At 35.3% G+C, this 25988-nt stretch overlaps 4 protein-coding genes and 1 non-coding gene across 5 annotated transcripts in view; 2 read left to right on the plus strand and 3 right to left on the minus strand.

Moving 5' to 3' along the window:
• Nucleotides 1-6818: 6818 nt before the first annotated feature.
• On the minus strand, nt 6819-14178 carry LOC125820437 (uncharacterized). Its single transcript, XM_049499874.1, has 12 exons — nt 13761-14178; nt 12451-12620; nt 11409-11486; nt 10712-10791; nt 10308-10389; nt 9694-10113; nt 9202-9309; nt 8029-8096; nt 7824-7911; nt 7652-7723; nt 7465-7518; nt 6819-7337 (listed from the first exon to the last, which is right to left on the minus strand). Exons 1-12 carry the CDS (start codon nt 14146-14148, stop codon nt 7248-7250), a joined length of 1698 nt encoding a protein of 565 aa, XP_049355831.1. The 5' UTR covers nt 14149-14178; the 3' UTR covers nt 6819-7247.
• Nucleotides 14179-14717: 539 nt separating this feature from the next.
• TRNAA-CGC (transfer RNA alanine (anticodon CGC)) lies at nt 14718-14790 on the minus strand. The gene has a single exon. It is a non-coding gene; the product is annotated as a tRNA-Ala (tRNA).
• Nucleotides 14791-14928: 138 nt separating this feature from the next.
• Nucleotides 14929-15575, plus strand: LOC125820479 (uncharacterized). The gene has a single exon (XM_049499917.1). The coding sequence runs from the start codon at nt 14993-14995 to the stop codon at nt 15539-15541; it is 549 nt and encodes a 182-aa protein (XP_049355874.1). The 5' UTR covers nt 14929-14992; the 3' UTR covers nt 15542-15575.
• Nucleotides 15576-15858: 283 nt separating this feature from the next.
• The window catches only part of LOC125820445 (uncharacterized), a 195773-nt gene continuing 185643 nt past the window's right edge, over nt 15859-25988 (plus strand). The window contains exon 1 of the mRNA XM_049499880.1: nt 15859-15864. Coding sequence (XP_049355837.1) covers nt 15864 — 1 coding nt within the window. The 5' untranslated portion in view covers nt 15859-15863. The remainder of the gene's footprint in view (nt 15865-25988) is intronic.
• Nucleotides 16868-25184, minus strand: LOC125820461 (uncharacterized). The gene is made up of 7 exons (XM_049499901.1): nt 24959-25184; nt 24744-24855; nt 24529-24611; nt 22880-22943; nt 22648-22765; nt 17734-17888; nt 16868-17103 (listed from the first exon to the last, which is right to left on the minus strand). Exons 1-7 carry the CDS (start codon nt 25078-25080, stop codon nt 17050-17052), a joined length of 708 nt encoding a protein of 235 aa, XP_049355858.1. The 5' UTR covers nt 25081-25184; the 3' UTR covers nt 16868-17049.

The raw sequence follows: 25988 nt of genomic DNA on the forward strand, positions 1-25988 counted from the left end.
AATTAGCAATTACACCCACAATTCATGCAATACAAAGCAAGGGAAGGAAGATAGGATAAGAAATTTTACTATTAAGAACACAACCTTCAATCCAAAGAATGAATTATGAGGCAACTTGCCTTCAAAGTCTCAACCCAAAAATGAACTCTATAAATTTTTCTCTAAGCTAAACTCTCAGATAATATTAAACAACTCAATATTCAATAATGGATCCTTGGATAATGTTTTTCCTCAACCCTTTTTGTGTCTGAAATCCGTAAAAGTCCAATTTTTTTCTTGTCCAAATGTTCGGGCCTTGCTAAAGCAACTAGAAGTTTGCAAAAGAGGGCATCGCCAAAGCGACGATCCTATCGGTGAAGTGTACCATGTTGCGCCCAAATGCACACGCAAGTGTACGTGGTTGCACAAGTTGGATTATTTTTTTAGAAATGAGTTATCGTACTCAAGGGACTTATGATCAATTTATATTAACTAACTTAATTCCACAAATTAACAAAAGTATCTTCAAAAGAGTTTGATTGTTATTTATTAGACAAATTTAATAAATAAAGTAACTAGTATGAACAACTTCAATTTGATGTTTTAAACAAGTAAGAGACAATTCCAGGGCTGCAACATATATCAGATTTCATGTATCGCATCTCAAGTAATGAACTAATTAAGGTTATCAAGTTACTCGTTCAGAACAATGAGATGATGTTATTTTTTCATCTTCTAGTTACTCTACCGAGCACCGACAGACTATTGCACTTTCACATCCATTCCAGCAAGATCGTCAATGTTCAAGTTTAATCGAGGGGACAAGAGGCCGATGATACACACCCAATACAAGTTTCCTTGTCATTAGATCCTTCTCCACCTAATCCTCTAGAAAATCTTGACCTTCATATTGCTTTTTGCAAAAGTATACGGACTTGAAAATTCACATATTTCATTATTATTTTGTTTCTTATGATCATTTATCTTTTATGTCTAAATTCTTGATTGCTTCTCTAGAATCTATTTCTATATTCAAAATTGTGAAGAAGGTTGTAACACTTCGAAAACCAGACCAAGAAAAAAATTGCAGAAACTTACCTGTAACCAGTGAACCACGGCAGGGTTCACGGTCTGTTGACCTGCCCGTGGTTTGGAGTTAAACTCCACCAGGCCCAGATGTCAGACCACGAAACCCTTCACGGGCCGTGGTCTGGACGACGGACCGTGGTGGTGTCCGTAAGGGCTTAGCCAGTAGGCCCCAAAGCCTAGCCATCAGACACCCCTCACCCAAGTAAGGACCATGAGGACCTTCACGGTCCATGGTCATGAAGACGGGTCGTGGGGGCGTCCGTGAAGCCTAACTAGTAGCCTCTCTCGCTAGTCCCTTAGACCCCCACTCCCAAGTGAAGATAGCGAGGACCTTCACGGGCCGTGGGAGGGTCCGTGAAGATGGCCCCCCAGACCACCGAACCAAGTGAGGACCACGGGAACCTTCACGGTCCGTGAAAGGGGTCGTGGTCAGCCCGTCTACAGCTTTAAGTTAGGGGTCTTTTGGTCTTTTTGCTATTTCGTTGGACCCTTAAAATACATCGTTTTAACCCTAAACTACATGGTTTTGATTAGCTTTATCCTAGAAACATAACTAGAACTTATCTAAGTAAAATCTTTCATAAAAAACTTAGAAAATTAGAAGCGAAAGACAAGAAAAGGTCGAGCAACCTTAGTTCAAGAACGCAACAAGTTTCCTCCAGTTCCAGCCCTGAAATTAAAGGATTTATCCGTGGAATTCATCACTAGGTATGTGAGATTTCACTAGTGGGTTCCTTTCGTCCATTAAGTCCCTAGAATTCAGACAGATTCTTGACTCCCTATTATTAACTAGACCTATGGTTTCTAAAACTTCAACAGATTATCATGAATTAGTTATTTATATGTTCCAAATCAGATTATCATGTTATTACTTCGTTTCTTGCATGAATTCCAGAACCCTAGCTTGGTAGTTCTTTAGTTCTTGAATTATACATGCTAGGTCAGATATTTTAGTATTCCAGATATATATGTCTCAGCTTGAATGCATTACTTTCAGTATATTAATGTGTATTCTCAATTTGTATATCAGTTTTGAGCTATCCAGTATATTACATAAATTCAGTCATAATATGTTAATCATTTAATCTATTGGGAGTAGCATAATACCGAGTTGGACTTGGGTCAGTCACCCATATAGTCCCAGAACTACGAGCCACGTAGGTTGTAAGTCCCCTCTGTGGGCATCATTTTAATGATCACGCCAGCATGTCTCTACACCTTTGGCCGGGTCTTCTTGATGGGGCGTATACATCAGACTCCACATTTAGCTCATGTGATTTTATTATCGGTTATTAGTAGCTCCCACAGTTCAGTCAGACTCAATTGCATTGACCACATTTCAGTATAATTAGTATTCAGCATTAGCATGTCTAAATTTGGTCATTGCATTCAGTTAGCTCAGTATTCAGTATCTATATCATGTTCAGATTATACTCGTGTTTCATTGCTTGTTTAGTTATATGTTTATTTCAGCTTTACTCTATCATGCATGCTTAGTACCTTTCAAGTACTGACGCATACTCTGCGCTACATCTTCTTGTGATGTAGGTTCAGATTCTCAGCATCCAGATCACGCTTAGATCGGTTCCCGATCTCCAGTTCAGCAGTATCAGTGTAAGTCCTCATTTTTCGAGGACAATAGTCATGATATCTTTCATTTTTCATTGTTTTAGTTTCTGTTTTGCTAGACTTAGCTGGGGCATGTCCCAGCACTTCTAGTCAGTTAGAGGCCATTTTCAGACATAATTAGATTCAGCTTAGTATTTGAGTTTGACGATGTAGTTAGATTCAACTTAGTATAAACTTAGAAGAGTGCTTTGAGGTTGTTGATTGGGTTGGATCCAACACTGATAGAAGATCCACTACAAGTCATTGTATCTTTGTTGGAGGAAACCTATTATCATGAAGAAATAAGGGGCAAAATGGTATATCTTAATCTAGTGCAAAATCAGAGTATGAAGCTATATCACAATCTGCATGTGAGATTATGTGGATACATCATTTTTTAATTGAAATTAAAGTGAAACATCATATACCAGTAAAACTTTGATGTGATAATTAAGTTGCTTTTCATATTGCCTCAATTTTAATATATCGTGAAAGAATTAAACATAGTCGATTATTATTTTGTTCGTGAAAAGATTTAAGAAAAATATAATTTCCACGGGCTACGTGAAGATAAGAGAGCAACTAGATGATTTGTTCACAAAAGTATTGAATGAAACTTGAGTTGATTACCTTTGTAACAAGTTGTGCATGTGAAAATCTATATTCTAACTTGAGAGGAAGTGCTATAGAATCTGTAAAATAATGTTTATAAATAATATAGCTGATTTTTAGGAATTTTAATATTTAGTTACTATAGTTAACTCATTTTTTTCATGTATTTATATCATTGTACTCGTTGAATAATACACAAATTATTCTCCATATCTTATCTCAATCATATAATTCAAAAAGGTTTCTTTGTTAAAAAAAATGACTACCACATCTATCCTTTTTTTTAGAAGAGAAGTTTCGGACTTCTATAAATAAACAACTATTTCTTCTCATACTCGAACATACTAGCATTTTTCTTGGAAAAAAAGTTTTGGACTTCTATTAATAAAAGATCATTTCTTTTCATACAGTAACACATTATCATTCACAATGTTTAGAGAATTTTATTTAGAGGGAGATTTATTCACTTAATAATTTTAAAATAGTTATATATTAATTTCATCATATGTAGGTCAATTGACCAAAGCATATTATAAAGTCTTTTTGATAATTATCTTTGTCATCTAATTTATCGCCATAATATTTAACTTTCACAGAACGTCCTGATTATTTTTATCCCAATACAATGTTCTTAGTAATTCTTCATGTACCTCTAATATGGGAAGAAAGTTCTCTTTTTTTTATTAATTTTAAAATAAAGTAAACATTGTGTTTAAAAGTTAACCAAAATCAAAATACAAGTAATTTTCTTTTTGATTCGATGTTTTTATTGGACTTAATTTTTTAAATTATCTAGGATACCTCAAATAGTTTTAGGGAGAAGAAAAGGAAAGGAATAGAATGGCCAGCGAGGTTTTTGTCAAGTTGTGTGGAGGGCGCCGGTGGCATTGGGAAAAAATATTAGTATTGGTGGGCGGTTATTCAGCTAGTGTTTGACTATAAATATTTTTAATCTCGAAATATTTGTTGCTTTTCATTTTTTGAGGATAAACAATATAAATTTTAATTAGTATTTTAAAATGTATCTTTTGAGCATAATGCATATTGATACAAAAAATTATTAACTTATAATACTTTTTGTACGGTGTTTATACTTTTAAATATCAAAATAATACTATTGAATTAATATAATTTGATTTGATTTTAAAAATTAATCAAATTATTTTGAGAGTGCAAAATATGAAATATATTTTGAGATAGTGGAAGTGATATAATACTTCATATACCATTAAAGGATGTGATGCAGTGGATGAAGTTGCTCCTTCCTTAACTAGAAGTCTCAATTCGAGCTATGGGTATGAAAAACTCATTAACGCCCTGTGTGACGCGAATCCAAAAATAATTGAAATTCAATACAAATATCAAATATCAGATGAAAACAAAAATAAAATACAATATATTACTTCCTATATGGCCATATCTTTACAACATAATCAAAGCATATGCTTAAAAGAAACCTGCATCTTTTAACAACAATTAGAAAATGGTGACAATGCCAAATTGGCTTTATTCGAAAACAAAATTAAAGAAATAGCTATCATACTTTCAACGAAGAATCAAACATTGAAAGCTCTTGTTTTCTTCAGATCCCCAAAATATTTTCAATATAAAATGGACTTTGGGTTAATGCACGTTACATTTAGCATTCCCTTCATTTCAATTTATTCGTATTTAATTAGTTATTTTTTTGTTCCTTTTTAATTGTCATAGTTTTCTTTTTTAGAGTTATTTGACTAATATTTTAAGATATATTTTATAATCATATTGATATGGAAAAACTTGCAATTTATACTATTTTCCGTATAGTTTTTGAATATCTAAAATTTTATTTTAAAATATCGAACTAATGTAATCTAATTTATCTCTGAAAATTAGTCGAATTGACTCTCGAAAAGTGTAATATGACAACTAAAAAGGAACGGATGAATTACTATTTGAACAGTCAAATGATAACTTTTTATCATATATATTTTTTTAAATATTTTGAATTATCAATTATTGTGACTTATAATACTTAAAAAAATAAAAATTCTATGTCCGAAATCACATCAAAATATTAATCAGTTTAATCCATATTATTCGGAATAAATTGAAACAAAGGGAGTACATTTTCCTCTCTTTTGTTTTGTATTTGTATATATTGGTGACGACAAGTCACCAATAAAGATTATAGTAGAATAATAAGTATTAAATATTATTTCATTTTTAATGAGAGAACGATGTTATTGTGTGGGCCCAAATGTTTATTTTTCCCCCAATAATTGGAGGGGTAGGGGTTAAGACACATTTGTTCACCAAGTGTCATCCTAGCTAGTTATAATAAACTAAAGCATTAATCCCAATAATTTTGTACTCGATCTTTATAATAAACTTTATTAAGGAGTACTTTATTATAAATTTGAATTAGGAAAAAGAGGCAAGAGTCATCATTCTTTGGAAAGTTCCAAATTTGAAAATTAGGTTTAGCAATTTGTCGTTGTTATAACTGTCATATTGGCATCAAGCATTAATCATACATCTTGATTCCTCCTTTTTGCCTGTCACACAAAGAATTGACCATGTGAATCCCCTACCGACAAAGAATGGTGTCTCCGTTCATTTTTACTTATTCAGTATTTTGATTTGACACGTGTATTTTCTCTCTTCATTTTATATTTTAAAATTATACTCGTCACTTTTAACATAACAAGAAAGGATAATTTTTTCCCCAATGTTTATACCCTTAACATTAAATTACTTATTTCTCAAAATTATTTTTAAAGATCGAGTACTAAATATCAATTAATATGAATAATGTAGTATAATAACATGTCAATCATTATTTTGTTAATGATTGTGCCAAGTTTAAAATATGACTGATAAAAATAAACGGAGGACTAAATATATAAAATGTCTTTAAGTAAATTACTTTTTGAATATAATAATATTAATGATTAAAGTTAATAACAAGGATAAGTTAAAGAACTAAGGAGTCATTTGGTGTGATGTATAAGGTATAATAATTCTGAAATGCTAGATTAATTTATTTTGTGTTTGATTGAAGATATTAGGTAACCCTTGGATTATTTTTCCCACCATTTATGCCGATAAGTTGTCACATATATGTAATGGAGTAACTTATCCAAAATAATTAATTCCGAAATAACTTATTTCCAATCAAATGACCCTTAAGTGATAATTATATATTAATTTTCTAAAAAAATTGAACAAATAAACATCGACGATATTTTTAGTTTAGTGGACGGTAGAGTAATAGTAACTCAAGAAATAGTGGAAAGTCAGTTTTGTCTCAACATTTTCTTCTTTTCCGATAAAAAGATGGTGAAAGTGAAAATATGAGTACAAGTCAAAAGTTTTAAAACTTCATCATTCAAATCAATGCCACCAAGGGTTGAGCTAGTGAAAAGCACAGGTTCAGCAGAACCAAAGCCCAATAACTTTAGTCCAAACTCAAAACTCGTAAACTTCAAATCTTATATATGCCTCTTAAATATGTAGCACAACTTCAAAATTTTGAACTTGAAAAAACTAATTTTGTTTGAAGAAACTCAAAATGTACCAACTTCAAAAGATCATATGCAAGTGAAGTTCACTAATTACACAAATAATGGCCAAAGAGTTGGTAGTTGGTACTTGGTACCATGAGGTATCTTATCTTTTCTTTACAGAACAATCAATAAAAGAAAGACAAAGGAGAAGTGAAGTTTGGGTCACTTTTGAACCTCCTTTGTGATGCAAGTTCTCTTTCTCCCTTTACAACCATTTTTCTAATTGAGTTTTTCCAGATCTTTGGCAGACTTCTCCTGAAACTTAGGAATTAGTCTCGGGTAACGATAACACGTATGAAACCCAGAAATGAACATCTGTTTGATCCATCAGACGTCGAAAACAAATAGCCAAATACAGTGAAAATGGACCAGTAAGGTGGATATTTACACTGGTACAAATATGCACAGTTATCATCTTTCTGAAACATTTTCTGTAGTTAAGGGTTCAGAACTGAGAAGCCTTTCGGCTTCATCATTTGCCTCTGCTTGAATTTTCCATTTCTGCAAATAGTGAACGAATATAACATTATCAATGCCAAGACTACGTGGTGAATAAACGTAACGTACAGGATTACAGTTTACAGAAGCAATTATAATTAAAAGACAGTATTTGAAAGTAAACACATACTTCCTCAAGATTTTCAAGCTCCATTATTTGTTGTATTTGCTCAGCAATACTTTCCTGCATAGAGTAAAGAAGATGAAAAACAGCACGTAGAATGCTAAACTGCACCTTCACAGAGCAATGTAGTGTTTATAACTAGCTTGCTATAGTTTTCAAATAATATCAAATTTATAATAAAAATGATCCTTACTGCGTTGCCTGCTGCTTCAGCAGCAAGAACATCTGAATCCATCTCTACTTCAATTTCTATAATGGAAGATATCTGCAATACAAAAGGCATATTATTCATAAATTTGGAATGCATGTTCAACGGTATTTGAGCTTCACTGATCCAACTGAGCATTTCTGGAAAGATAACATACTCTTGCATAGCTTTCAATCAGCTCGATCCTTCTCCTAAGGGAGCTTTCCAAGCTTTCACGCACCCTTTTCACTCTACTTCTCCGGGCCCTTAAATCAAAGAGAAAGCCATGTAATGTGTGTGACAATGAAACATACACATTTTTGTCTAAACAGAAGTTGACAATAAAAACAAGAACAGGTATAGGAGTTTGAAGAGAGCTTTACCGATAAGCAGGTTCTCCAACAGCAAAGATTTTGTTTTCCAGTTGGCACATGCGAGCCAACATCCAAACCTACAAAATGAATAAGTAAGATTTTGTTTCGAAATACATGGTCAAGGCAATAAATCATACAAAGGATTGATGCCGGAATACTGCCAGATATCAACAAACGAAGCAAATCTATGGGATTAATATTGCCTTTCTACAGAAACCATGTTTTAACACTCAATAGTAGATAATAGTTAAGACAAAAGTATTTACTGTGTGAAACAAAATAAGATTTATGACATACAAACATTCCACAAGCATGAATTCCAGGTACATGAGAATTATGACAGCAAAATGAGAGAACTTTATAAGTATACATATCAATGGTCTTTGCAGGCTATTGATTGATAGACATATAGACGATGAGGAATATCCAACAAACGAGTGAAGAGCGGTAAACAATTGCGTTTGCCTAGAAAAAACATTGAGAAAGATTCCCTTCAAGGCAAGCAAACAATACAACTTGTTTACCTACGTTTGAACTATGACTCGAAAGAAAATGAAGTAAGAAAATCAAAAGGCTTCAAACAATTTTCCAAAGAACACTGGAGCATCAGTAATAGAAATGCTTTCATCCCAAGTTGAACTCAAACATATAAGTGTAATTCATTTACAATCTTCATCTAAGTGTCTCATATATGCTGACAGCCAGAGGCGGAAGATTTAACACTCAGGAAAAAAATCCAAAAAACATAAAATATAGAAATGTTGCTGGAATGATTTGAACTCATAAATTTTGTTTTGTGAATTGACACCGAGAGTCTTCTATACTGCACCAGCTATTCCTTTGTGACAGGGGGTGCATAGTATAAATACATATTTTTGTGGTTTTAGCCAAAATGTCTTTTCTAGCTTCTAGAAGATATAAACCTTAGTCCCTTGTACTAAGTAGAAAGTTCTAGCCATCAACAGATCACGGATGCAGAGAAAGCATGTAGCAGTCAGCCCAAGTATGCAGGCATGAAACAACGCGACTTAAGCAGACATATCCGAGTTCTTATTATTTTTCATTGCAGCTGCCTTTCATCTTTTCAGGACCCAGGCAGGAATGAAACTGACAGCTTGTTGGACCTAAAACCGAAATGCCACTAGAGCACATGCTTAACAAAGTTGCACTTGAGGAGTATACCTCATTCTCAGCAGATTCTTTCAACTCCTTTATCCGTGATTGGAGCACATCATACTGAGATAAGAGTTGCTGCCTGATGCCAATGGTATCAACTAGTCTCTGAGGAAGCTATCACCAAAAAGAAGAGAAAAGTAAGATTCTGCCTTATTTCTGAGTACCTTGTAAATGATATATAAGTCTACAAAGGATCATCATCCTAATGAAAAGGATAACCTGGGTATATAGAGGAACAAACTCCAGCAAATTGAATATAAACATTTTATAAAGAGAAACATAACCTATGATTTTACTTTTCTGACTTAATGCTCAATAAGGAAAAAGAAAGGCAATATAAAATGTGAATGGGTAGGGAGATAGTTTCTGTGTTCTCCTTTTTCCTTTGCAGGTACTCCAGAAGACATTTGTTGAAATCTTTAAAAGCTTGTGAATACAACTTTTAGATATCATCCTTCATTAATGAAAGTGCTAGCAAGAAATATCACATTATGTTACCTTGCTGAATTGAGGAAAAACCAGGCTGTTTAATGTGGCCCCAAGAGCGATTGAGGAAACTGCAGCAACTGTTATTATCTGAGGCAAGTTGGGATCTATCATTCCAGACGCAGCATCTCCAGTGGCAAATACAGCAAGAAGAGGAACAAGGATGGAGGGATTTAATAACGATGGGGTTTTATCTTTTTTGGGTGCTCTTAGTAAGGGTGATTCACGGCCATCTTTGTGGTTAGTCAAGCACAAAGGCTCTCCTGGGTAGACGTTTGGAGCTTTTGGATTGAACTTTAATGGACCCACCTCTCGGTAAACATTTGGTGGTGCTGCTAGAGCAATGGTCACTCTCTCACCTTCTTGTGCAGGAAGATCAACTGTTTCAGTAGCAAATCTGTGTGTTCGTGCCATTCCAGATGGGGTCTCCACCTACAGAAAGTGCTAGGATTGATTTACAGAAGCCTCTTCTAAGAGATATGAAAATATTGATCAATAAGAATTGTCTCAAAATAATTGGAGCAAGAACTCCACTACAGGAAAAAAAAAGTCCAAAAGATCCAGGTAAAGAAGGTGGGCACACTAGAAAATACTACTGATGTGTATGGCTTTAAAAAGAAATGTACCACAATCGAATGAACGGCAGCTGGAATGTTTTGCTTTATCGGCAGGAATCTTAGTCCCCTTCTCCATGCAGGAATATCCATGCTGCGTTCGGCAGGAGGAGAACCTTAGAAAAAGTGAATGTCCCAGGATCAACACCATACATTAACACAGTTCTCATGACAAACATTGGAACAAGAGTAAATTTTATTAATATGTTTGACCTCTGCAGTGAAAAATTAAAAACAACTGAACAGCTGTCTCATGTCTGAGTATTGCTTGTGTTTTTCTTTTAGGTTTTGTTTATTTTTATTTTTATTTTTTGGTGAAATGTTTGAAATAATTGGTACGGAATCGAGGATTTAACAAAGTAAAACCACTTCAATCAAAAGACAACTGGATCACACAGTAGTTAAAGAAAACCAACCTAAAATCTTCCGACTCTATACTAACAATATTGCCTGAAACGAGTTCATACTGGTAACGGCATTTTGAACAGGACACAACCTGCAGAAGTGGATTTTCTTATGTCATGTAGTAGAAATAAAATACAAGAAGCACATTGAAGTTAAAAGTGGAGACCCTATCATAAAGTTGAGGTCGTTTAGTATTCCATAAGACTGATGGAATATCATTGTTTATACATAATCCACATGGTAACTGACCAGGTTGATCAGCAATGTGTAGTATAAATTGTATGTGAGAGGAGCATCTGAAAAACTAATCATCATCATAATAAGAAACGGACTACTTAAATTGCCTTTTCGTAAACCACCTCAAGCTATGTTGCTCAGACTCTTCAAAAATGTCAACGGATGCGCGTTGGATTCTCCAAAAGTAGTGTATTTTGGAGAATTCAACAGGGGTGCAGAGTCGAAAGTGAAGAGTCCATGCAACTTAGACCTCAAGACATCATCTCTTTATCTTGACCGGAAAATAGAAAATAAGTGTAGTCCTTTAACAAGAGCACTTTATCTTGGCAAGAGAAGTGTAGTCCTGTAACAAGAGCACTTTATCTTGGCAAGAGAAGTGTAGTCCTTTAACAAGAGCACTTTTTTTCAGCCATTGCGTGTCCACACTGTACAGAAATAAACAGGCCAACCAACAGCAAGCCAAATGCATACCTGGATACCATCTTGTGGCTGAGCAACAGTAACAGCAATCTCGCAACTTGGACATCGGACAACTTTGCCAAAGAGAACCTGCCCAGACACCAAGCTGCATGTTACTTTATGTGCAATCGAACAACAATACGAAAGCTAACTAAAAGCATCCAGGTTCAGATTATTTCTAAAAAAGAATCTTCACGAGTCTTCTTATACCATCACACATTTAGATATGTAAACTGATGACGACAAATTTACCACTACCAGATATTGAGTATATCAGTGAGATTGCAGCAAGTTCCTTTTCCTATTGGGAGAAGATGTGCGATTTGGGTATAGCCTATATTCGACTTAAGTGCTGAGATTTCTAGTGGAAACTTTGTTATACTAAATGGGCTTGAATTTGCGCTGACTGCATTGATGTCATACCACAGACCTTAAAGGACAAAATCATTTACACCCAAACCGTATATGGGATTGTCTAGCGTGTAAGACATTTGAATATAGGACCCTTCCATATAAATTTAAGACTGAAATTGGAACATAATTCACCAGAACATTGAGATAAATAAAGAGAAACTGCGCATGTACTTTTCCTTCAGCCAGTCGGTCATACATGAGTTTGTATGTTAATATACCACAAGTACAAATGAAGAAAAAGAAGTTATAAATTCAAACTCATATCTTGATTAAGTAAACAAAGTTAACACGATAGAATGATGATTCATATAGTTACATTGTCTAGGGTGAGTTGAAAGTTAAATGATCCATACTGTTCTTGTATAGCATATTAATACCTATCAACAAACTTACAAATACATAGGCCATTAGTGACAGTTTGCTTGTCCAAAATTCCAATAGTGTTTTATAAGGTCTGAAAGTAATTACATTACAGCTTCTAAATAAACTACTTATAGTCGCTAATGAATTTAATCCACTGCAGAAAATTCTTCATATTGCCATTGGTGCTCATATAGAGAGAAGTGTACAATTCTAACACATAAGATACTTAGAGCAGACTAACACAAAAGCAAGTTGGGGTGAGTGAAGAAATACTGACCTCTTCATTAGGAGAAATGCTCACTCGACAAACATTGGCAATGATTTTAAGGGCATCTGAAACCCTCAGCAGTGTTGCAAGTCCTCGAACTAACAAGGTATATGTAGTAACATCAGGCCTTGACCACCTCCATCTATCATAGGATGGGCCTCTGTCTAAAACAGTCGTCCCTTAAATATGGGCAAGTCAAGTCCATCAATATTGGGGGATATCAATGAAATCTTGTCACAAGATACAAGAGAATAATAGTGAGAGCAGTACTGCATATCATAAAAACTCAGGATGACAGGTTCCACGTCTTTTATTAATCTCAAATTCATCATATCTGAAAGCTTAAATATATTACCTAAGGAGGTTGCTCAAAGCAGTGATGCCACCCTTATAGAGGTGGGTGAGGTGATGGAGGGATATATAATTTGAAGAGCTGGTTTGCTAAAGAAAATCACATTATAGTTTAAAATGTAAATTACTTAATCAACTTAAAGTCTTGAAAGTTGAAAATTTATAAGTATATGAACTGAATGGTGTCAAACAACTCAAAACTGATGGACTCACCTTTTAATGAGAGTGAAAAAGCTTTTATCAAATTCACAAGTCATTGAGCAACACAGAAGTTGATTATTTCTTTTTCCTTTGATACCAAAAAGGCAATGATCAAACATGTATTGTGGATTCACTTCCTTAAGAATAATTGTTTTCCTTCAATACGCTAGTGTAAACGGACATTTAGTTACTTCGCATCACATACATCACCAAAATTCCAACTCCAGATGGAAATAATGGACAAATTTCAACCCCACGAAAGCAAACCTCTTCCACTTATTTAGACATCACAAGCAACACACAAAACATTGCATCATTCCATATCTCCTCAACTCTTGGGAAAGAACCATAAAGCATTCACCTTTCTTTCAAAACCACTGAACCCACTACCCCCAACAACCCATAAAAGAGGAAAAAACACAAAATAGAAAAAACCATATTCAAATACTCTCTCCGTTTCAATTTATTTCTCTTACTTTCTTTTCTAGTCAGCTCCAAAAAGAATGTCTCTTTCCTTATTCAACAACTCCTTAATTCTAAACTTTACATGTAGCATATTATAAACCAGATTAAAGAACATTTTGATACATTTCACATATTCAGAAGTCTTCTTTATTTTCTTAAACTACCTATCGAGTCAAAACAAGGGAGTATCAATTAATATTTCTTCATGACCATAATAAATGAGCAATCTCAAAGCTAATAGTATCTTCTCTTAGTTCCTTCCACATTTGAATTGATTATATTAAAAAAGAAAGAAAATGTACCAGGATCAAAAGTGGAACGCATAGCATCAAACACAGAGATTGCCAAGTCAGCATTGCTCCGATCAAGTGCGGCAGCGATAATCAAACAACAATCAGAACAACTAACAACTCCACCACTTCTCCCAGTCTTTTGAGCTATCACATCCAATACCTCACTCGCATCCTTCGCAGCGGAAACCAAACTAATCAATCCATCATCTAACAACTCCGACACCTTTTTCTCACCTTCAGCTTCACTCAACGAAGCTTTCACCTTGAAGTTAGACGTTTTAGAGGAACAATAGTAGGAAAAAGTGAGGTTTTTGGAGAAATGGGAAGTAGAAGAGAAGAGGAAAGAGTAATTTGTGGGGAGACGGGGAAAGGAAGGAGAAAATAAGGAGAGAGTCATGTGTTTGGAGTTGTGAGAGGCAAATAATAGTGAGGACTGTTTGCTATATGCTCTGCTATAGATAAGGAACAAGAGGTTGTTATTGGGAGGAAATATTGAACCCGGGTTGGAGTGGAGTGATACTCTTTCAACCTTAACGCAAAGGTTTCAGATTCGAGTCCATTTAGATATGAAGTCCCCTATATTAGGAAATCGACATAAATTCAAATTTAGTCGAGTTGAGTCTCCTTTGTTCGAATTTAGTCGAGTTGAGTCCCTTTTGTTAGGGAGCCGATGTGAATCCAAATTTAGTCGAGATCCAATGTGGCTACCCGACACTGGATGGAAAACCAAAAAAGAAGAGGGGGAATATTGGGAAGTGGTACTCTTTCAACCTTAACGAAGAGGTATCAGATTTGAGTCCATTAGGGTACTAAGTCCCCTGTGTTAGGAAGCCGACATAAATTCGAGTTGAGTCCCCTTTGTTAGGGAGCCGATGCGAATCTAATGTGGGTACCCGACACTGGATGGGAAACCAAAAAAGAAGAGAGGGAATATTGGGAAGGTGGAAAAAGGGGAATTAAGAAAAATGGAGGTGCGGGGAATCGAACCCCGTGCCTCTCGCATGCGAAGCGAGCGCTCTACCATATGAGCTACACCCCCATGATGTTAATAATAGCCAATAAATGTTACTTAGCTTTATTAATTTTGACCCGCTTAAAAAAATAAAGGGATCGTCAGGTTTTTCTTTTTTACTTAAAGGAATAATAATTTGAAGAGCTGCTCTGAGGGTAGTCCGCCGCCAGCTGCCGCTTGTTCATCATAGCATATAGGAGATCATCAGTTGCTTGCCCTTGGTTCTGATATGCAGTCAAACAGCAAAGATCTGCTTCACTTGGAGACTGAAGGCTTGTCATTGGAATCAAAACTTCTCTTTTGCACTAGTGATGGTGGATCTCAATCCCTAAATTTGAAACCTGAAATTTCTTCTGTACCCAAAAGCCAAGTTTTAACAAAGGTCAAGGATTTTTTGGGAGTATTTTTGGAGAATAATAGAAAAGTGGAGATTGAAGCTAAGAAGAATCCTGAGAAATATGATATTGAAGCTCTTACTGGTGAAGAATCTGAATACATAGAGATGGACTTAATGTTGGGTGTTGCTGAACTTCACACACAGGAGGCTATATCAGCTGCTGAATCTGCAATAGCAAGTTACCAACCAGTAATCGATCTGGATACCAATGATACGACAGAATCTGAAGACAGTAGCGATGAGGATGATACCAGCAAAAGTGATGATGGAGCTTCTTCTCTAGGAAAAGAATCTAAGCTTACGGAAAAGGATTCTCCTAAGAAAGCATTGAAGAGGAAACGACAGTCCGTAAATCGAGCTAACATAGTTGAGCTCTCTTAGCGCTAAGGACATTAAACAATTGTAGCTTATTTTTCTCACAGAACATAGTAAAAGTGTGCTTCTCTTCCATCTTCCTGTTTTAGTTCTACTCTTTTATTAATTAAGGGGCCATTGGAGGGCATGTTATTCATGTATAAAAAAAGCTATGTATTAGTTTTACTATGTTTGATAAAAGTTTTTTATTAGGTTGAAAAAAAAAATCAAGAAAAAATACTGAATTATTTATTGCATTTTCAAATTTTACTTGTGAGATTATACTAAATATGTTATTGTTATAATTGTATTATTTTTTATCATATTTAAAGTTCTTGTCACACACATAAGTTAGTGTAATATTTTTCTAAAAATTTTATCCTAGTGTTCAAAAAGTGGAGTCACGTATCCATTTTAGAGAAGAAAAAAAAATTTGTAGTTAATGTGAGATGAAAGAGTATATGTGTAGGTCTATGTTTTGTTTTTGGAAATACATTATGCGCTCCAACATGCGGCATAACTCGTGGGATATTGTTATACAAAAACATAATTTTATGTTCATGTGACATAACTTGTGGGATATTGTGATACAACAAAAACTTAACGTATGTCCATCCCACAAAACTTGTGGGATATCGTGATACAAAACTTAAACTTATGTCCATGCGATAAAACTTGTGGCATATTGTGATACAAAAACATAAACTTATGTTCATACGACATAGCTTGTGTATTATGATATGAAAATAAAAATTATGCCCTGTGAAAAAATTGTTTGTTATTTCAGGTCACAGGCATAACTTATCTGATATTATATAATACAAAAATATAATTTATTCCCCACGAAAAAGTTATTTTTTATTTCGACATTAGGTATATTTCCATCCATTTAAGTTTTGAAGGGCAAAACTTAAAAGAACTATCATATTTGAGGTCAGAAAATTAAAACTACCCCAAAATAGGGGCATTTGTGCTAATGATCCATTTTACATAGCACTGAATGGGTCTTATAACCTTGCAACAACAACATCAACCAATATGCTCATCAAAATGCATCTTTAGAAGCTAAGCCTCCTATTTCTGATCAAATAACATCTCAAAAGAGAAAAAATCAAGAAATTTCCATTAAAAACTTACCTCATTCACAACATTATTTGCATTGAAACATGCTTCTTTCATTCATTTTTCTCCACAGTTTAACAAGTACTAAACTCATATGCTTTGAAAATGCCTTGCCACAGAGAGCCAGCAAGCTCTCCTTCATTATGTAGATACCAAGCTTAAAGTTGTGCATGACAAGATCAGCACAATCCTTAGCATCTGCTGAAACTAATTTATCGAATGTTAACCTTAATGCTTTACAATGGCTGTATGCTAGACTATGTACAGAATGCACTGGCTAAACGCTAAAATGTTGTAGTGGAAGTTTGGAGAAGTGATATATATGTTTCTGCTTCCGAATCTGGCTTATATAGTGACGCTGTTGCTGATAATAGCAGATCATGTCAATTCCTAGTCAACTCATTAATAGTTGCTCAGTCAGATCGCAGTTTGCAATCACTCCGTAATGCTTCCAACCACGAATCAACCTGAAAAGAAAAGGATAGCAACACATAGAGCAAGGAAATGGAAGATGAAAAGGAATTGGCTATGTTTGTATATATACATCAGATAATAGTTTTCCACGTTATTTGAGATGGGAACAAACGAAGGATACCATTGGGCTATTTTACAAATTTATGCTAATACGTAGCTATTCTGACGCTAGAGAATGCTACTTATTTAAGATTAGTCCTTAAATGCTTTTAACCTAATATGTAGAGTTTTCAAAACCACTTATGAGTTCAACAGATTACAAGTGAATGTTTATCAAACATACTGATCCTGTCATATGTTACACAATTGTCCAGTCCAATTGTTTAGACATGACTTGACTCGCAAAAATCTAATCACTATAGGAAAATAATTCTGAAATATGTGATGTGTAATACTTTTAATACTACTCAAAAGGCACTAGGTGTGTTGAAACAAAGTTAACATCCAAAAGGAGGTGTATATAAAGCATATGAACAAGCACGGTCTATTCAGAAATCCTCAACTTCCAAACTTGACCAATTCGGGAACTTAAACATACTCATCAACCCAAACAAATTCAAGACAGAGATCAGAATAGTTATTTGCACATTGCAATAAAGGATCCAGAAAAAGAAAACCATTACCTTTATCTTAGAATTACTAGAGCATTCATATTTCAGTCCATAACGAGTTGAGATATAAAAGCAATATCGTTTGTCCTCATTGTCTCGTATCAGGCAAGGTAAGGTTCCAACTTCAACTACATCAGATAGAAGGGTTGAATCCTGGGGGCTTAGATCTGCAAACATGTTATTCAAAATTAATCAAGAAATAGCATATCTGTTACATCAGGAAACATCGGAATATCCAAATTTATCAAAATAGAATAGGACAGAATCAGAAATACTTTAAAAAGATAAACCAAAAGGAGATACAATACAGACTGCAGCTAAACTTTGGAAGTATTTTGGAATGAAGTTAATGAAAACAAAGCTAAGCCATTAAATCAAGAGAAGATAATAGGAACACATAACAGATCATCAAGAAACAGCAGATGCCAATATGAGGTGGGATATTTCAAGATTGAGCTATTCCGAATAGGTAAGGTAATTGCTACCCCAACCACAGATGTTTTCCCCTGCTCTATCAGCATAAGCAGAGGTAAAGGCCGAGGAAAGGAAATTTAGGCCATGCTTGGCCCAAAAGTTTTCTTAAGAACCCTTTAGCTTTCTAAAACAAAGTTCTTTTTCTGGTGAAAACACATTTGTTCTCCATGAAACAGAAGAAAACCCTTCTAGAAAACCAAAGGACTTCCTTTTGGTTTGAATCAAACTATACTTCCACAAAAACCAACAAACTGTTAATGTATGATTACTTTGATCCCCCTTAATGGTGTAATTTCGTATTATTTCACTTGGCTTTTTTCCCCTATTCTTAGGCTATAGATTCTTTTTACCATTAGATAAAGGAATTTTATTAATGACATATAGCAGTAAGACTATGACATGTACATCTAAAAAGCCAAAGTATATTCCCTTCTAGTTGTATATGGAGTCTATAAAATCCACCAAATTTTTAACATCAAGTAGATATACAGCAAAATGATGCAATTCAACTTAATTTTAAAGGTGGAGTTTGTTGCCCTTGAAGCATCTCAGATTCCTTTTTCTCCAAAATATCCACCACATACAAACTGAGATTTTGTTTTGTTAGAATATCCTATATTGGTTGAAGGAATATGTTGTTGTATCCTTATATCCTCATCTCACAAGTTTATACATCTCGTGTAGAAGAAATATGGGCATCTCGTAATAGAGAAACATATATATCTCACGTAGAGTAACACTGACATCTCAGATTCTTCTTTGGCCAACAGGTATTGGTCTGTATGTCAACACTAACTTTTATATTAGTGGTGCTTTTCATTGGTAGCTTTGAGGTTGAGTTAGGCCCAATGTCCATTTTCTTATCATGGTATCATAGTCAGACTCATTCCTATTCTTGGTTTACTCAATACTGGCCATGTTATATTGTCCGTGCTTCAAATGTCCAACCATACAACATGTGGTGGAGAGGGAAGAGACGAATGCTAGAATGTCACACATTGGTTGAAAAGTTGTTGTATCTTTATATGGTTGCGAAAAACTTCAACTCATGACTTAGCTTTTGAGATTGAGCTACACCAACATCCATTTTCTTAACATGTTCCATTAGTATCTTCAAACACTTGCTCTACGCGGATGATACTCTTTACTTTTTGTGGGACAGAGAAGTCTCAGGTGCGATATCTCAACCTAACACTACTCCTATTTGAAGCAATCTCCGGGCTACATATTAATATGCAGAAGAGTAAGATCTACCAAGTAAATGAGGTCCCTAATTTGGAAGAACTGGTTGGCATCATGGGTTGTAGCATTGACACATTTCCAACAAAATACCTAGGTTTCCCTTTGGGAGCAAAGTTCAAAGATGCAGGAGTTTGGAATGAAGTTATTGAGAAAATGGAGAGAAGGTTGGCAACTTGGAAGATGCAATATCTCTCAATGGGAGGCAGGTTGACTCTTATCAAGAGTGTACTTGACAGTATCCCCACATATATTATGTCAATGCTCCCAATACCATCCAAGGTACAGAATCAAATTGACAAAATCAGAAGATCTTTTTTGTGGAAGGGGAGCTATGAGGGCCATAAGTTCCATCTTGTGAAGTGGGAAAATGTAATTATGCCAAAGCAACACGGAGGTTTGGGAATCAGAGATTTAAAGAAGAACAACAAGAGCCTGTTAATGAAATGGTGGTGGAGATATGCTCAAAAACCAACAGGTATCTGGAAAGAGGTAGTGAATGCCAAATATGGGAGGCAAGACAAATGGAGCACCAAGCAGAACAATGATCCTTATGGAGTTGGACCTTGGAAGTACATTAACCAGCTAAGGGAGGAGTTCTTCCAAGAGGTGTCCTTCAGGATTGGAAATGGGAACTCATTTAAATTTTGGAAAGACAGGTGGCTCAACAATCAACCTCTCAATGTCTCCCACCCTGCTATTTACAGGATAGCCTCTACACAGACTCTTCAGTGGCTCAAAACAGAGAAGGTGGATTATGGGCACCACCCACGCTTTAGAAGGAATTTTCAAGACTGGGAGCTTAATGAGCTCTTTGATTTTTTCAGAATTCTAGAAGGAGCCTCAATGACCCCTCACTTGCCTGATTGCTTAAAATGGGGCAACTCTGAAAAAGGAATATACACAGTGCAGGAAGGATACCATAAGTTGTGCTCTTCAAATGCCATGATAGACCAGTGGCCATGGAAACTGATTTGGAAGACTAGACTACCCCCTAAAATCAAGTGTTTCACTTGGACTACCCTCAAGAATGCTATCCCAACCCTGGACAATCTAAATAGGAGGAAACTTCAGCTAGTAAACAGATGTTTCATGTGCCTCAATAGCCTGGAATCAGTGAATCATTTGTTTCTGCACTGTCCAGTGGCAACAGCTCTTTGGAATATGTTTATTTCAATTGCTGGTATCAACTGGATTCTCCCGCAAAGTGTCAAAGAAGTAGTTGGAAGTTGGAGTCTTAGAGAAGTTGATAGCCCCATCAAGAAGACCTGGCAGATGATTCCATCATGTATTTTTTGGTGTATTTGGAAGGAAAGGAATCTCAGATGTTTTGATGGTATCTCAACTCCAATTAGCAGTCTGAAATCCTTTTGCCTTATTAGTCTCTTCCATTGGAGCAACTTATCCCCTGTAAATGATATATTGCCCTATTAGATTTCATTAGCTCCCTCAATATGGCTTAGCGACCATCCTTTTGCTTGTGGTTAACTCCCTGATTAAATAGGTGTTTTTGTTCTCAGGAGTTAACCATATTTTTGTGTTGTAATTTGCATCTTCTTGATGCCTTTCTAATACAACATCTTACTTCATCAAAAAAAAAAAAAAGTGTCCATAGACATTACCGATTTCAGCACCAAAATGCTCAATAACAAATGCCATAGTTGATACAGCTATGTCAGGGAAGGTGATTGATGTTTTCAGCTTAATCTCCAAAATAATTGATGTATGCTGCAGAGATGAATGCCTCTCCTTTGGACATTCTGTTGTGTCACCAAAAGAAGCAGGCTACTTTGTGTAGTGTTCTAGTTTTCCATATTTGTTCTCCAAGACCATGTATGGCTCTAGTTTCACTTGCTATCAGTGAGTTATAGCAAGTAAATACCACTTGTCCTGCAATCTTTTCAAATCAAATTATCTGCTGCACTAGGAAGTCCTTGAAATGCCTCCAAGTTTTGGTGGTTTTCTTTCATCCTCTTCACCTTCGAGTTGTTTTAGTTTCTCTTAAACATTATGCTCCAGCCATTGCCAATTTTAAATCAGTGATCAGGATCAGACTGACTAAGGGGGTGTTTGGATAAGCTTTTTTTAAGTGACTTAAAAGTCAAAAGCCAAAAGTCAAAAGTAGGTCACTTTTTAAGCCTAAAGTGAAGTGCTTTTAAGCACTTGGTATCTTTGCCAAACACCTCTAAAAATTTAAAAGTGCTTAAAAGCCAAAAGCACCTAAAAATATGTCAATCCAAACACCCTCTAAATACGGAGACACCATCTTGTCAGAATCTTAGAAATGTCTCAAGTGCTAGAATGAAATTAGTATCTGGTCGAAAATATAAGATGTGGATATCTTATCACACCTAAAAATAGGTGTCTCTTGTATTCCAGGATAACCATATCTTCAGTAGATATACTTCTCTCAACCATACTTTCATAACCATTTCTACAAGCAAAGTCTTATTCAGCAACCTCACATATCTAAATCCCATTCGGTCCCTTCACTTTGGTTGTTGCAACAGTGCTCCATCTTACCAAGTGATAAGCTTTCATTTCCTTGCTGTCCTACCATAGAAAATCTCTCCCAAGTTTATCCAACTTCCTCTCCTTCTTAACAGACATAGAGAATAGTGACATCACATTTGTTGGTAGTGAGTCTGGCACTGTTATAAGGGCTAGCCATTTGAATGGACCCCTCCAAAAGATAGGTTTGTCTAGTCTTCCATTCTTCTTTCATATCTTTTCACCATCTCCAGTCATATACTGCTTCTACCATTTTTATTGTTGTTTCTGTTACAGTCTCCATTTCAGTCTATTTAGCAAAATGTTTAGTTGACCTTGAAACATTGTTGACATAATATATGAATATTTCACCACCTGGTAGAAAGGTGTGGGATTTAGTAAAACACTAAAAATCGCGATCTCTAGTTCCTATTATCACAAACCAGTAAATCTTGACTCAACAAAAACGTCTAGGAGATACCAAGTAATTCAAGGTGGTCCATTAGGTTGTAGTAAATACCAGTGAAATCAGCATAAACTTCTAAGATGTCATTTAAGGAAATCTTCTCATAATGTAACATTCAAAGTTGTCTAATGGAAGGTCTCGGCAAAAAAATACAGTGTGATAGTACACCAAAAGGCTTGGAATAACATATTTATACAGTAGTTGCAGAGTATCCTGAAAGGCATGCTAGTAGAATCTTTAACTGTTGAAAAAGTCACCTGTGCATGACGAATACCAGAAGATACACGATCCCTGAAGGACAAAAAATCTAGGCAGCCAATCATCAACATCAGTGTCATCAACTGGAAGAGGTTCTCCGGGTAAAGTTGCCCATCTCTATTAATAAAAAAAAAACAGAATAAAATTGTGGAACAAATATGTAAATCCAGTGTAGTATTGTCTGAAGTCCAAACAATGTTAAGATGATGACAGCTGTTGGCCTATTAATACCATTCTCATGTCCAAATACCCCGAAAGTCGTGCAGCCCGTACGACTTCATCAATGTGTTCTAATCTGTGAAGAGAAAAAAAAAAACAATGAAAATCAAAAGACAATACTCTTTTGACAGATCAATCACCTTTTAGGATTGAACATGTTATTTTCGAAGTATTTGCAAGTATAAGCTGAGAATAGCTAGTAGAATTACTCTTAGTGAGGCTCTTGTCCTCTTTGTAACAATTTCGTTGTGATATTGTGTAGGACTAGTGGGTGATCCTTGAACAGTACTTCACATTTGTGAAAGAAGATCTCTCTTTTTTCTTCAAATAGGGACTTGGCAACTGTTTATATAATGTTTTGTTCATTATTAGGTGATAATATCATAACAAAATTAAGAATACGAATATTTACTCAAGATAATTTTCCAATAAGGGATTTTGGGAGACTGTTAGAGAAAGCATTTACATAGATAAATCATGTCTTCTCATTTTTTGGGGAAGCCAGTCATACTATATAAAATTTTCTACTGGTGAAATTTGAAACGGATTTCCCTATGCTTAGAAATGTAATAATTACACAGTCATGTTTTCAATTACACCTAGTGTTTTCTAGTTTTAGAATCAGGGATCTGTCCCAGTGAGGAGGCCTTTCTCTTTTTTTTTCTATTTTTTTTTGAAACTGATAAGATTGTATTCTTCAGCATTAAGGGCATGCTGGTCACCACCAAAAAGTGTCAGTTACAAGCTTCCTATCAAATCTACGTGAGGAGGCCTTTATCCTAAAGTACATTCACATCTCTGGCTCTTATTTCTATTTTTGTTTTTTATTTATCCATTCAATTATTCTAGATAGATCGCTGCAACCAGATTTGATGCAGCAACCTAAAATTGATTCCTCTTGTCGAGGTGTTTCATAATTGGACATTCTGAACCCATCTAGGATTTGGAGATACATTACGCTGCTTTTCCATTAGATAATCATCATTTCTCTACCTTTAATAAATGCTTTGTTTGAACGGAAAACGAAACTGCAGCAATATTCCATGTTTTTAACACAATTCAACTCATGAAAAATAAACTAAATAAAAATGGTGCAACTAATTTTGGCCCTATTCTATTTACATTTTCAGGTCGTCCCACTAGCCTTCTCCACTTAAATGCCAAACTTGATTCAGCAGCGGAATTCGAACTCGTGACCTGAACCAACAGCACATCCCATGTCGTACTACCTTTGCCGTTGAACCAAAGCACGCTTTGGCCTCAAAGCCTTGGGGTCACTTTTGTTAAAGTTGAAAAGATACGAATCAGTGAACATGTTCATATTACACTGATAATACACTTAAACAGAGATGAGTACTTATGCTTTTTAATTCTCAAATTGATATTCACAGCTATCGCACATGATGACCTATGAAGATCCTCACACGCATTAGGGATTGAACATAGTGATGACAAACTATTGTAACCATATGAGCTAGAAATAACTATAACCAAACCAACCTACTAAATGCCTGGGAGACCCTACTCAGTCTCACAATAAGAAATTAAAAGCAGAACACTATCAAAGGGGAAGCAACCTTATACACAGTTATATATAAGGAAAAACAGAATAGGTCACATAAGGCACAAGCGAGCCCATAAAGGGGGGTATCAAATCTTACTGAGCTTTGCAATGAGCTTCTCTTTCTTCCAAAGCACCGAGTTCTGATCGAAGAGATTCTACTTCTGCAGCAGTTAAGACTACCTGCAAGATGTGATAATATCTGTAATGAGTAATCTTTCCCTTCCCCAACCCAAAGACAATGATGACCTTCAGAACAATTAAGTAAGAAATAGCAAGCTAAACAGTTAGCAGGCAACTACAAATAACATGTACCTTTTCTTGACCATCTGTGCCAGACATCCAAGGTAGCTTGTTGAGGCTAAACATATTCAACATTGAAGCAGCCCCTTTCAATTTTCTTCTAGTCCATGATCTACTAATGGATCTATTCTAATACGGGAGAAGCCAAATAAAACAAATTAAAAAAGTGAATTCCTTGAAAAAATGTGCAACTCCTCTCCACCTCAAATGTCCTTTAGAAGATATACCTTAAAGAATCATTACTTCCGATATATTTAGATAAAGCTGGGCTCTGCATGGAGTCTTCACCAGATGTTGAAGCTTGAAAATGATCTTCAAACACCTCTATTCCTCGAGGACCATCACCCATGATTGTTTATGTTTGCCAGCAACTCTAAAATTGGAAGTGAAACCAGAATTACAATGTATAATCAGCATTCCCAACTTTACAGATTCCAACCTCATAGTAGGAAAAAAAATACTTTCTATGATTATAGTTAATTATCTTTAAAGATTCAGAAGAATGACAGTTGTCTATGGTTCAAAGATGACATGTCATCGGCAGTGTATTGAGATTTATGGCTCAAATCACTGCAGGGTTTGCCTTATATTTTCCTGTGTTGCTTCTTTCTTCCCTTTTGCAAACCACTTCCCATATGGTTTCAAGTTTATTATGTGTTACCATAGCTTCCTACATATTCAATCCCTCCCACCAGGCTACCATGACAGGATTTGTGCAACATCAAGATTTTCAATGCCATTTCAAAAAAATTATGTATGATAACCTACTTTGACATCAGATTCCGCATTAAATAAGACTGCTATCCAGCTAGAAAAAAGGTATTTGATTTTGATCATCTTGAAAACACTTAAAGTAAGATCACTTATTTTCCTTGTAGACAAAGCCACTTCTAGGATGGAATACATGAATGGACCACAACCTCTTTATTCAAAATAAAAACCCCAAGAGTACAAGGAGTGGCACCTAAAATCCTCCTATTAAAGTAACCAATAGCAGCCTGTCAATGACTAGTATCCCCTACGAATACCGAACGTTAGTATGTAAGCTCGATAATAAGTTTCCTTAGATGGAGTAGCGGGGGATTTTTCCCCACTTTATAACTGTAAGATTTCCATCATTTTAAGTCCACGGAAAAGGAGAAAGGGACAGAGGTACCCAACACATTTATCCTCAACCTATCTGTCATTAGTAATTTCAATTCGATTGTTCTATCCACTAGCACACCGCGCAATATAACAAGCAGCCCTTACTAGTAA

Source organism: Solanum verrucosum, unplaced genomic scaffold (genome assembly GCF_900185275.1).
Source record: "Solanum verrucosum unplaced genomic scaffold, falcon-dt-bn FXZP01000229.1, whole genome shotgun sequence".
In the NCBI taxonomy this organism is placed as follows: domain Eukaryota; kingdom Viridiplantae; phylum Streptophyta; class Magnoliopsida; order Solanales; family Solanaceae; genus Solanum; species Solanum verrucosum.

Bases quoted from the DNA above. Each gene is read 5' to 3' on its own strand.
- LOC125820437 (XM_049499874.1), bottom strand. From the start codon at position 14,148: ATGACTCTCTCCTTATTTTCTCCTTCCTTTCCCCGTCTCCCCACAAAT. The intron at 7,724-7,823 runs GTATGTTATCTT...TTTGTATTGCAG, and splicing joins TGATTGAAAGCTATGCAAGA to ATATCTTCCATTATAGAAAT. The intron at 7,338-7,464 runs GTATGTGTTTAC...CACTATTTGCAG, and splicing joins AGCTTGAAAATCTTGAGGAA to AAATGGAAAATTCAAGCAGA.
- LOC125820479 (XM_049499917.1), top strand. From the start codon at position 14,993: ATGCAGTCAAACAGCAAAGATCTGCTTCACTTGGAGACTGAAGGCTTG.
- LOC125820461 (XM_049499901.1), bottom strand. From the start codon at position 25,080: ATGGGTGATGGTCCTCGAGGAATAGAGGTGTTTGAAGATCATTTTCAA. The intron at 24,856-24,958 runs GTATATCTTCTA...GTATTAGAATAG, and splicing joins GGAAGTAATGATTCTTTAAG to ATCCATTAGTAGATCATGGA. The intron at 17,104-17,733 runs GTAATGGTTTTC...TTTTCTTTTCAG, and splicing joins CTAGTAATTCTAAGATAAAG to GTTGATTCGTGGTTGGAAGC.